At 43.3% G+C, this 11,419-nt stretch overlaps 1 protein-coding gene across 7 annotated transcripts; it reads right to left on the bottom strand.

Moving 5' to 3' along the window:
- Window positions 1-3,640: 3,640 nt before the first annotated feature.
- On the bottom strand, window positions 3,641-10,264 carry nfil3 (nuclear factor, interleukin 3 regulated). Of its 7 annotated transcripts, none has more exons than XM_061698530.1 (3): window positions 10,083-10,264; window positions 8,526-8,794; window positions 3,641-6,174 (listed from the first exon to the last, which is right to left on the bottom strand). In XM_061698530.1, exon 3 carries the CDS (start codon window positions 6,067-6,069, stop codon window positions 4,774-4,776), a length of 1,296 nt encoding a protein of 431 aa, XP_061554514.1. In that variant the 5' UTR covers window positions 6,070-6,174; window positions 8,526-8,794; window positions 10,083-10,264; the 3' UTR covers window positions 3,641-4,773. The 7 variants fall into 7 exon arrangements, with proteins under 7 accessions (XP_061554514.1, XP_061554512.1, XP_061554513.1 ...); XM_061698528.1 differs by having other exon boundaries at window positions 10,096-10,264; XM_061698529.1 differs by lacking the exon at window positions 8,526-8,794.
- Window positions 10,265-11,419: the final 1,155 nt, after the last annotated feature.

Below are 11,419 nucleotides of genomic sequence, written 5' to 3'. Positions count from 1 at the left end.
AGGGGGGGTATCTGCCAAGTTCAGTAACATCACCACTAAACCACAGTTTTAAATGGAAAAAAACAGAAACAGATTCAGCTAAAGTTGTTGGTTAGACACATCTCGGTCACTTTTAAAAAAAAAAAAAAAAAAAAAAAAAAAAACATGGAATGCATTTTAAAGTGTATTACATGCTGGCCACCAGCACATCCAAAAAAGCTAGAATGATTTGATGACAGTAAGCAACTGGAAATATGAAGCAAAATGCTCAGAGAAAAGTCTGCAGATTTTCCACTACCAATTCCAAGGATACGTACAAATCCTTCGGCATGTGCAGTACTTTATATTAATAATCTGAAAATGTATTGATGCTCAACAAGTCGGTGTGAAAATGGTTGTTTATTTATATTTGCCCTGTGATTGGTTGGCAATTAGTTCAGGGTGTACCCCGCCTCTCGCCTCGAGTCAGCTGGGAAAACTAAAAATAAAAAAACTGCAACCCGTGAGGATAAGTAGGGGGGTGTGCAAACTTTTTCTTCCAACAACCGCATACAGAATGATCGAAGGCTTTAAGGGCCGCTGAATGTTAACACGCTGACAGTACGTAATTGTTTTAAAACATTTTCTGTGCATCTCAGGTCAGGCACTTCCACAGACATTTTTGGGGGCCGTTACTCAAGCCAAAAAAGGGTACGCATTGCCAAAATTATTCATACAATTAGGAAATAAATTTAAAAAATGCCCGTCAGATTTCAAAATACTGGGTAAGATTGATAGATTAAAATATTGATGAATGAAGAAAAAAAGGGCCAGAGCAAAAAGGGCCCTCTCTTTGTTCCGTGCAAAAGGGCATGAGCTTGCGCTCCGCCTAGTGGCTATGTATGCACGTGCCTGTCAAAAGGTGTTAAACTCAAGGCTGGGGAGCAAGATCCAGCCCACGAATACTTTTTATGTGGCCCGTGAAAGCAAATCAGGCGTTGTCAAGATAACATACCAAAATTACAAATTGTATTTGTACGCAATCCACCATTTAAAATAAATTGATCAGGGGTGTTTGTGAGCTTGTAACCACAGCAAACACAGTGTGTTTATTGTTGAGGATCTTGCTCATGATTTCACAGAAATGTTGTCTTGCCCGGACTAACTCTTGGTTTCAATGACAAAGACGACAGACAGTCTGTAGAGGTCGTAGTAAATTTGGAGTCGAGCGTTTCTCCGTTTATGTTCTGCTTTCCTACAGTTGGAGTTTAGAGGCCTTTAACATCTTGTCGGGACAAGATTGAACAAAGACGTTAATGGCCGTCAGATAGTTACAGTACTGCGCCACAAGACACGTGACAAGGGAAAAAAATAAAATAAACTAGCTTTTTGATTCATCCGCAACGGCGACGCGGAGTTAATTAAATGTCTTGCGCGGAGCCGATCGATGACGTCATTGATCAGATTGGCAAATTAGGACTTGAAAGCCGTTCAGCATAAAATGCTAATTATCGGCCGATACCGATCACACCGCTCAGTTCGGCGTAACGTCTATTTTATAGTCACAAAGCTTGTGGCTCTACTTTCTTTGGGCATCATTTCCTTAACCGACTTTCTGTCCCTTGTACAGTGGGTATGGAAAGTATTTAGACCGCCTTACATGTTTCACTCTTGGTTAGATCGCAACCATTTGCTCGCACATATCGGTCAGATTTAGAGTTAAGATTCTTCATGGGTGGAGGAGGGGCCCTTCGCAATTTAGTGGATGTCGGTTTGAGGTTATTAACATTTGGGGGGGACATTTTCTTTCCTGTATGGTTTAGTGGTATTCAGTGGTGGTGGGGGATAAGCATTCTTCGCCAGGGTCTTGTCAAAGTGGCTCAAATGTGTTTGTTTGCCTGAAGCCAACGTTTTCCATTGACTTGCTTCCTCTTTTTTTCGCTGTAGCAACCATCCGCGGCCGCTCTCTCGGCACGCCTACACCGAGCTCAGCTAACGAACATCCTCCCGCGTCCCCTTACGGCCAGCTCGGTTCTCGCCGGCCGGCGTGACTTTTCTGCATTCCACCATTTAATGTATTATGAAATAAAAATAAAAAAATAAAAAAAAAAAGCTTTAATAATCAAAGGGAATCTATCCCAGCGAGGACCTCAGGCCTTGCGGTTAAAGTCACTCATGAGTATGTTCACTGCGTAGTACGCCGTTCCTTGCGCAAACTAATCACACATCGTACTAGTCCATCGCTCCTTAGAAGTTCAACGAATGAATCACTCGTGTCTAACGGCTCGTGAATGAAAAGTTCAAAACGAACAGATCACTCTTCAGTACACCAGTACATTCAGTTCACTTAAGCCCCCCCCCGAAGGGCCGAACGAAACATCGGTAGAGTATTGCCAAACTGCCAGCGGAACTTGTATTGATTGTGGTAGCAGGAATAAAATGCCTGTAAACTTTGACCAGCTCCATCCAAGCACAACAGTGGTACGTTTAAGTAAGTGAACAGTGATTGTTGAAAGGACACATGCACTGTATTCCATATAATAATGCATTCAAGAGGTAAGTTTACCAGTTGTTGTTTTTATGGTGAATCATGTTGTTTCATCTTTCAGTGTAGCCATCAATCTCAGACAGGTTCGATCATTTGTTTCCCAGCTAAGCCAACTAAAAGAAAACGACGTATTTCGGTTGTGCCACATTAGTAAGCAAGTTGGGTTTTCGATGCATAATGGGGGAAAAGAAGGCTTTTCTCTGCTGATGAAAAGCACAGAATAGTTCAATGCCTTGCGAAACAAATGAAAATGGAGATCGCAGGAAAAACATACCGTTAATTTGCCCATGACTCAGACAGCAAACAGGTTCGTTTCAATATAGGTGTATGAAAAACATTGAGAAGTAAACGTGTATTTGAAGCTGCTGGTGTGTCTTTGGAGTCCCAAGAGGAACCATGATCCTCCAACGACTTCCAGTCATGCATGCGTAAAGTTGGGATTCCAGCCACCGCTGACCAATCCCACACGGAGAAACATTAGCAGGGGTCTCGGAAGTACAAGGGGCAGTCAAAAAGTAATCAGCCCAATTTAAGATTCTAATAATTCACCTTCCCTCCCCCCCCCTGAGATTTTCAGTTTGTAGTTTAAATAGGTCTATTTAAAGATAAATAAATCAGTTTTGTCAGTCATTTTAGAAATGAGGTCACCGTTGAATTTGAATAGGGTTGAATTTCTCGCTTTGGAAGGGGAACTACCACGAAACATTTTCAAAAGGTTGTAAATTGTGCATGGGGAAGCTACAATATAGGCTACAGCACAGTCAAAAACGAACAGCGTCTGGTGCTTGTGAGGTCATCAGTTCCTTTGACTGGACAACCATAACCCATCTCCCGTACTCACCCGGTCTGTCACCATCACATGATCACCTTTTAGTCCTTGAAAAGAACGTGTTTAGGGGTTAGCACTTCTCTGATGACAAACAAGTTAAGCAAGCTGTTAAAAAAAAATAAAAAAAAAAATAAAACGGTTTAAAGTGCAGCCTCCTGAATTTTACAAGATGGCATACAGGCCCTTGTTCATCAATGGACAGTCAGCGTGGGGGAAAAAGGGAGCTTATATTTAAATGTTCCGATGAAATCCCCACTTTTTGGGTTTCATTTCTATATGCGTATATTGTCTTTCTATTTCAATAAATAAAGCCAGAGGAAAATTGGGTTCATTACGTCTCATACATGGAGACTAATTTTCAAACAATTTTATTTGCTGATGAATGCGTTCATACTTTAGATTGTCCAGAATGATGAATACAGTTCTGGATGGTTGCCATGTTCAAACAAGGTTGCGATGTTAGCAAGTAGGTGGCGGAGTGACGTTTGAGTTGGGTCAAAAGGAAGTAACATCGTAGGCCCAGGGGGGCTGAAGGAGTCTAAATGACCTGATCATTTCCTGCCATGGGAAATAAAGAGCTGTAGGATATAATTCTCATGCAGGGCAACCCACCACACCATGTGGTCTAGAGAGAAAACTAATGATGGAGCCACCACCATCCCCTGACCTCAACCCTATTGAAAAACCGTGGCGCATCCTTAAAAAGATCGACAGGAGTATCTCTCCAATGTGTCCAATGGGATACAGGTATTGACACTATCCACGGACTTACAAGTTCAATGGATGAGAGGTGTTAAGGTGAGATTGAAGAGGCGTTCTTAAATTAACGTAAATTTGATTGGTAACGCTGTTTCTGGTGGAAATAGCGTTTGTTTTTCTAATTAACTATTAACTTCCAAATCAAGTTTTTTTTTTTTTTGTGTGTGTGAACACATGCAGTTTAATTTTTTCAAATGCTTCTCTCACATTCATCCAATTCAACTTCATTATTTTTCGTTTTTATCCCTGTCCACCCACTTACTTTTTTTAACAGGATTTCTTGGAGAACGGTTTTTCATACTCATAAGTACTGTACTTTTATTTTAAGTAAAAGTATTTAAGAGCAACGGATTAAAACAGACAGTAATAATGAGTGAATCAAAACATATTAGTGATGAGAATGACCTTCGAAGGTCCAATTAGGAATGTGAAATTATACACTATACTTTTATTTCTGTCTAAAGTAAAGATAACCCTCCTTCACATTGGGTTAGCATTGCGTGGTTTGTTTTGTGCCGACCACATTATAGTAGAATTTCAAAATATTTTATTTGAAAATGTACAACGACTAAAACGTTGATCAAAGCCTTATATCAACCACACAGTGCGATAGCAAGTAAGTGGAGATGCGAAAAAAATAGGAAGGTCAATGAGAGCGGGCAAGCTATCAATCGGGACCTCATTGTGACGAGTGGATGTTTCTCTTGACTCTATTCCAGCCACTTGCTGTGCTGGGATTTGTTTTTTCAGAAAGGACACTTTGACAGTCCTCTCCGCCTGAGTGTGCAAAGGATGCCTGTTTTATATCCACAGTTGGTTTGTCCCAGAAGCTATGGTTTTGCCCGCTACTCATGCAGCTATCCTGAAGTGTTTCGTTGCTGCTTCTATGCCACTGCTCAGAACACTGGGTCCAGTCCTGCATGGTGGTGACCTGTTCTGACAAAGGGAACAGCAAGGACTGAGAGTACTCTGAAGTGTCCCAAGGTGCCGGGAAGCATCCATTGACAGGAGAGGAGAACTTTCCTGACGATTCGTACTCCAGGTCGACGGCTTCCGCTTTGATTTGGGCGGTCTTGGCTTTGAGACGCAGTTTATGAGGCAGAGCTGACGAACTAGCCTCGGGCACTTTGTGTGTGGATACAATAACACTTCTTGGGTCAGTGACATATGGCATCAACCCTTTGGGGACCTGCTGCTCATCTTCACCATCAGATGATTTGCTCACAGCACCATCATCTGAGCTTCTGGGAGAGTTACTGGATGACCTGGTGATCTGCAAGAATGAAGCAGATTGGGTGGAGACTCTTGAAAAAGGGCTGGCCATGTAGTTCCTTATGAGATCGTAGGGACTACTTCTCTCATGTGGAAAGCAGCCATTCTCCGCGAGTTCCCGTTTAACCTCGGTAGTTCTGCACTTACTTAAACTACCCTGAGTTGGAGCACACGCCTTGGAGATATTTGGTGAATGTTTGATGACTGAAATGCAGCTACTGCGCAGGTGATGAGGGTCTGATTCCTTGCTGGAGGAACCTTGGTCAGCACTGGCTGTGACAAATTGCTGATATAGATGGGCACTCTTGTGGCAAGATAACTTCTCAATTTCCTGGGTATATGCTGCTGAGCTCACAAGGCCAAACTTTAGTTTAAGCGACAACAGTTCAGCTTTGAGGGAGGCATTTTCCTCTCCCAGGGCCATCAGCTTGTTCTCAAGCACAATGTCATTTATACGCCGCTTCTCCCTCGAGCGTTTAGCCGCCTCATTGTTTTTGCGGCGTCTCTCCCAATAAACAGTGTCTTTCTTCTCCTCCGGGATAAACTCCCTTTTCCTGCGACAGCCAGTTTTTGCAATGAATGGCATAGAAGAGACGTTACCCATCAGGTCCCGGTTAGCCCCTTGTAAGGCCACAGCCAGTAGCAGGGCATCATCTCCACTACAGGGTTCACTGGAGTCAATTTCTTGCTTGATTGATTGCATAGTTGTGACCGTCAGTATCCTCAGAAGTATTTAACTGTTCACCATAATGCTTTTATTTATCAAAGATGGCTTCCATAGGGACAATCCCACTGCTCTTCGCAAAACCTGTGTGAGAAAGAGTCACACATTAATTTTCAATAATTAATTACAGGAAAAAAATAAAATAAAATCATTTTTCCATTTTTGTATATACATACATACATACACACACATATATATGTATGTATGTATGTATGTATATACAAACCGGCATTTTGACTACTTCTCGTGCCAAAATGCCATATTCCAGTGCTTACCCTTCAAAACAAAAGGCTAGCATTTTATGACGGAAACATTGTGAGAGCTGTGAAGAAACACCAAAAGACAACAGTCAGTGACATCACTGCCAACCTCCACAGGGCAGGGGTGAAGGTATCACAAGCCGCTGTTCGAAGAACACTTCGAGAGAAGAAATATATAGGCCACACCACAAGATGCAAACCATTCACCAGCAAAAAGAATCGGAAGGCAGGATTTTCAGCGAATGGTACTAGTAAACTTCACATTATTGAATGAAGGATGAATGGGCATATGTACCAAGACATTCTTGACAAAAGTCTGCTGCCATCTACGAGGATGATGAAAACGAAACGAGTGTGGACATTTCAGCAGGACCATGATCCAAAACATGCGGCCAAGGAAACTGTTGGTTTCAAAGAAAAAAAAATAAATAAAGCCGCGAGAATGGCCCAGCCAATCACCTGACTTGAATCCAATCAAACATCTATGGGAAGAACTGAAACTCAAGGTCCATTAAGAAGCCCACGGAACCTTCAAGATTTGAAGACTGCCCAAAATCACACTCGAGCAATGCATGCGAAGAGTTTCTCCATACAGGAGGAGTCTTGAACCTGTCATTGCAAACAAAGGCTTTTGTACAAAGTATTAAATAAATACCAGTTGGCGTGGTCAATACTTTTACCCGGTGTCATTTTGCATTATTACACACAACCTAATTTATTTAATTGTACAAAAGGCTTTGTTTGCAATGACAGTTTCAAGAAGCCGTCTGTGTGGAGAAACTAGTCACATGCATTGCTCTGGTGTGACTTTACAAGGTACTTTGTCAATTCTTCAATATGCGTAAAACATACAGAGGATTGAAATGACGGTACTCAAGGGCCCGTAGTGTGCTACAAAAGACAACAAATAATAACAATATAAAAAGCGACATAAGCTATAGTATATACCAGGGGTGGGCAAACTTTTGGGCGCAGGGGCCACATTGACTTAAAATTTGACAGGCGGGCCAAGCCAGGACCAGATGCTTTCATATCAAAAATTAACAAAAATAATTAAAAAAAAGGCATTGTAGTGTTACTACTTCGATTTACTTCTAATGGGAACAGTGTTGTATTGTTGATCACCTTTTTTTTGCCAGTGAATCAAAGTCTGGTGTTCGTTTTGTTGTGGCAATTCTCAGAACACATTGGAAATTTCTACGCGCTTAAGGAAGCAAAAAAACTCATCCAGTTCTCTTTTAAGATAGTATCACATTGGAGATCAATCTGTTCCATCTGCAGCTCCCGTGGCGCTTTTTCAGGGTCTTGTGTGATGGGACATGACACCAGCTGAAATGACGAGTGCATTTTTCCAAAATCAGAGAACCGATGGCAGAATTCTCCATGCAGGTCGTCTAGTGATTCCCTGTTTTTTTTTCACGTCGAGGAGCCTCTTTCGGCGAAGCCAGTGTGGGCAAATGAACAACCAACTTGGTTTGCCATTTGCTTTGAGAATAAAGCCAGCTTGGTTTTGAAGGCTCTGATGTTTGTCTACATTTCATGCACAAACTGGTCTTTCCCTTGTCGCGTCACGTTCAGCTCATTCACGTGTGTCAGTATGTCCGCAGCAAAAGCTAAATCACAAAGCCAATCAGCGCAGGAAAATTGGTCAGTTTTCTCCAGTAGTGCCCCCCCCAAAAAAAAGAGATCCTGTTTGAGCTCCCACACTCGATGGCACACTTTCCCCAGCGGACATTTGAGCGGTAAAGCAAGTCCTGGTGACCAGCATCAGTTTCTTCGAGGAACTTAATAAACTGACGATGCCGAAATGCCCTCGCACAAATAAAGTTAAGGACTTTTATAACTGGCTTTACTACATGCTCAAGCTGCAGTACAAATTTACACAGTGCTTCCTGGTGTGCAGTTATGCAGTGTAGGAAAATTACCTCCTGCTCAGGGTTGTCGTTTTTTAGCAACCCAATGTTTTTTTGCCAGTCAGATTTGGCCATCCATCTGTCCATCCATTCTCAACACCGCTTACCCGGTTCAGGAGCACAGGGCGCTGTAGCCTAACCCAGCTGACTTGGGGCAAAAGGCTGACTACACCCTGAACCGGTGGCCAGTCAGTCGCAGGGCACATATAGACACAAACAACGATTAGCACTCAAACCGTCACTGAGTGGGAACTGAACTCACACGCTGTTCGCACCAAAGTTAGGCGAGTGCACCACTACACCATCAGGGACTGATTTAGCGATCCATCAGTGGTAATGTTGGCAAGCGTACTCCCAAGGTAGATTGTGCCTCTTGATGGCAGGAGGGGGATGGGGAAGAACTTGATGTGGTGCATGACGAGCCCCTCGAAGCACTTCATGCCAACTTCCTGGCTGGCGTACGCACGTTTCTGCAGCTGTTGGTAGTTTGGCGACACTTAGAGGTGATGCTGGGAAACTGTTATAATAAATCTGCACATCGGAGACACATGAACAATTAGCACTGATGAACAATTCATGCCCGACAACATTTGATTTCAACAATGTAAAAGAAGCAAGGACTCGGAATCAGTGTATTTAATGAATCACTGATATTTGTGAGGACGCCTATAAATTGATCAAGGTGATCATTTACGCCGCCTATTTGCCCGTCCAATCTCGTGACTCGGGTGAGGACACGACCAGTCGGGCGGGCAGCGGCAGCCGGTTGTCGGAGTGGAATTGCGTCGGAGACGCAAAGGAACGGTGGACGAAACCTCCGCGTATGTGACACTGGTGATGCCAGCACTGGATTTGAGCGGACGCCGTGTTTCAATAGGAAATCCACGCAAGTCTTTGTACATGAGGCCCCGGGGGACCGGCTGGGCTTCAGCCGACCCGTCGTATCGGCCCAGAATTCCTTCATTGTGTCCGAATTACACAATAAAAAACAAAAAACAAACCCTCGCCTAGCTCAGCTCGTGACGGCCAGAAATTTCGATGGCTGCAGACATTATGCAATGTTCGCCGGTGTGGCAAAAAAAAAAAAAAAAAAAAAAAAACAAGAAACAGGTCGCATGTTTGTTCTGCTTCGTTTCGGTGCCAATATAGCACCGGTTAAACCGTGGGTCTTGAGAAGCGCGAGATAATCGACGTCTCCGGCTTGGGGGAAAAGGACAATGTTGGCATTGATTCTGGTACATGACATTATTGCCTCCCTGAGAGAGAGAGAGAGAGAGGCGCAGATGAGGCTTGATCGACGCCCTAACAAGTCGACCTTTTAACAGGGTGGCACACGACCGCCGATAAAATGACACAGCTGACAAATGACTTCCTGTCTGGTTACAATAAAACAAGAGCGACAGGGACCATCCATCCGGCTGTGCGACGGTGAGCCCGAAGCAGTTTTTTTTTTTTTTTTTTAAATAGCAATTGGTCAACTCTTGTCGCCGGTCACAAGGCCTACGTGACTTTCCAGAGCTAATACGCTAGCCAAACACCCTCCATTCCCGCCCCATTGCAAGTGCTACTACTGATTCATTCCTCATAAAAAACTTGTTGGTGGAAGCCAGAATATACACAGCACATACTTGTATGACCCCCCCCCCCCCCCCGCTCACCGGCTAAAGCTTTTACCTTTATTTTGAATAACGACGAGGTTACTTGAGTTGAGAACGCATCGAATCCTTCAACTCAACAGCGTCCATCGAAGCACGTAAACCCAACCAAAACATATCCGCACAAGCACTCGGTAGCAGAGTCTAAATTCCATAGCACTCACATTTTCACCGTACCTTGTCGCTCGTTGAAAGGAGGGGGCGATGTATGACTTGGTCCACCCATACGTGAGGAAATATCTGGGTGGACTCAATTTGACAAAAGGCAAAGAACCACATTTTCCTCTTAGACTCCCCCCTTTTCTTCACCAATGTGGCTCCTGACTCATGGATCTGTGTTAGTAGGTCAGGAGTTAAGTGCATTGGCAGTGTGCCGTTGATTGACAGCCACTCCAGCCAATGACACGGCTGTATTTGTAAATTCCAGCCAATGACTTTCGCGAAGAGTTGATGGCGCAAATAGGATATGATGTCATCACAACGCCCGCACTGGGAGCGACCGTAAAAGCGTACGTGAGCACGTTCACACTTCCAAGCAAATATAAAACACGTTCACACCTAAGGACAATTTAGAGTCTTTGAAAAAAAAAGCATTACTATCTATGTATTTGATATCGCTATTGTTTCCTGTATTTCATTGTACTGGCGTTCTACCTTTCATTGAATGTAAGGTATGATTTGTCCATTCTCCCTGACATATGACGTTACTAGTCAACTATATTAAGAATTCCAATTGATGAATATTTAAATATGGCATGATTTATTATTATTTAAAAAAACCAAACAAGACAAAAAAAACATAAGCATCCCATCGTCAGGATTTCAACCACAGTTGCAGTTCAAGTACTGTGCACACTGTTCTGGATTTGGAAGTTTTTAAATCCTTCACCTTTAGTGGCCTGTAGAGGTCGCTGTAGTATAACTCGTGTGGGAGAAAATGGATGGATGGATAATCATGAGGGCTGTTCTGAACACCGGACTCCCTGTTCAAATCTGTGTCAGAGGTGAAGATGCCATTCAGTGAAGAAATCCATCGTTTCCTTCTCCACATTGCAGTCTCACACACAGGGAAAAAAAATGCGTTTGTTGTTTTGTATTTAAATAGCTAACATAATTACATCGTGGGCCAAATTTGGCTCCCGGGCCTGAGTTTGACATATGTTCTAAAGCAACAGTACTCTTACTTGAGTACAGTTTTTGACTAGTCTACCTACCTCTGTACTTAAGCAATCGTGTAGGTAGTTTGAGCACAAATGATTTGCCATTAAACTTGGGGTCTTCCATCAGGCACGGGGTGACGATACAAATTCCACACAGGCGGGGGCCGGGGATCGAATCCCAGTCCTCAGAACGGTGAGGCAGACGCTCTAACCAGTCGTCCACCGTGCCGCCTGAACAGGACCGGTTATGAAAAAACAAAAACAAACCAAGATTCCTACACAGGTGTTCAAACAATAAAAAAATCAACAACCCGGACAGGGTGCCCCCTTCCTTCTTGAAA

This window comes from Phycodurus eques, chromosome 15, assembly GCF_024500275.1.
Source record: "Phycodurus eques isolate BA_2022a chromosome 15, UOR_Pequ_1.1, whole genome shotgun sequence".
Lineage (NCBI taxonomy): Eukaryota > Metazoa > Chordata > Actinopteri > Syngnathiformes > Syngnathidae > Phycodurus > Phycodurus eques.
The sequence above is the reverse complement of the archived record's forward strand: the minus strand, read 5'-3'. Positions and strand labels throughout refer to the sequence as shown.

Bases quoted from the DNA above. Each gene is read 5' to 3' on its own strand.
- nfil3 (XM_061698530.1), bottom strand. From the start codon at position 6,069: ATGCAATCAATCAAGCAAGAAATTGACTCCAGTGAACCCTGTAGTGGA.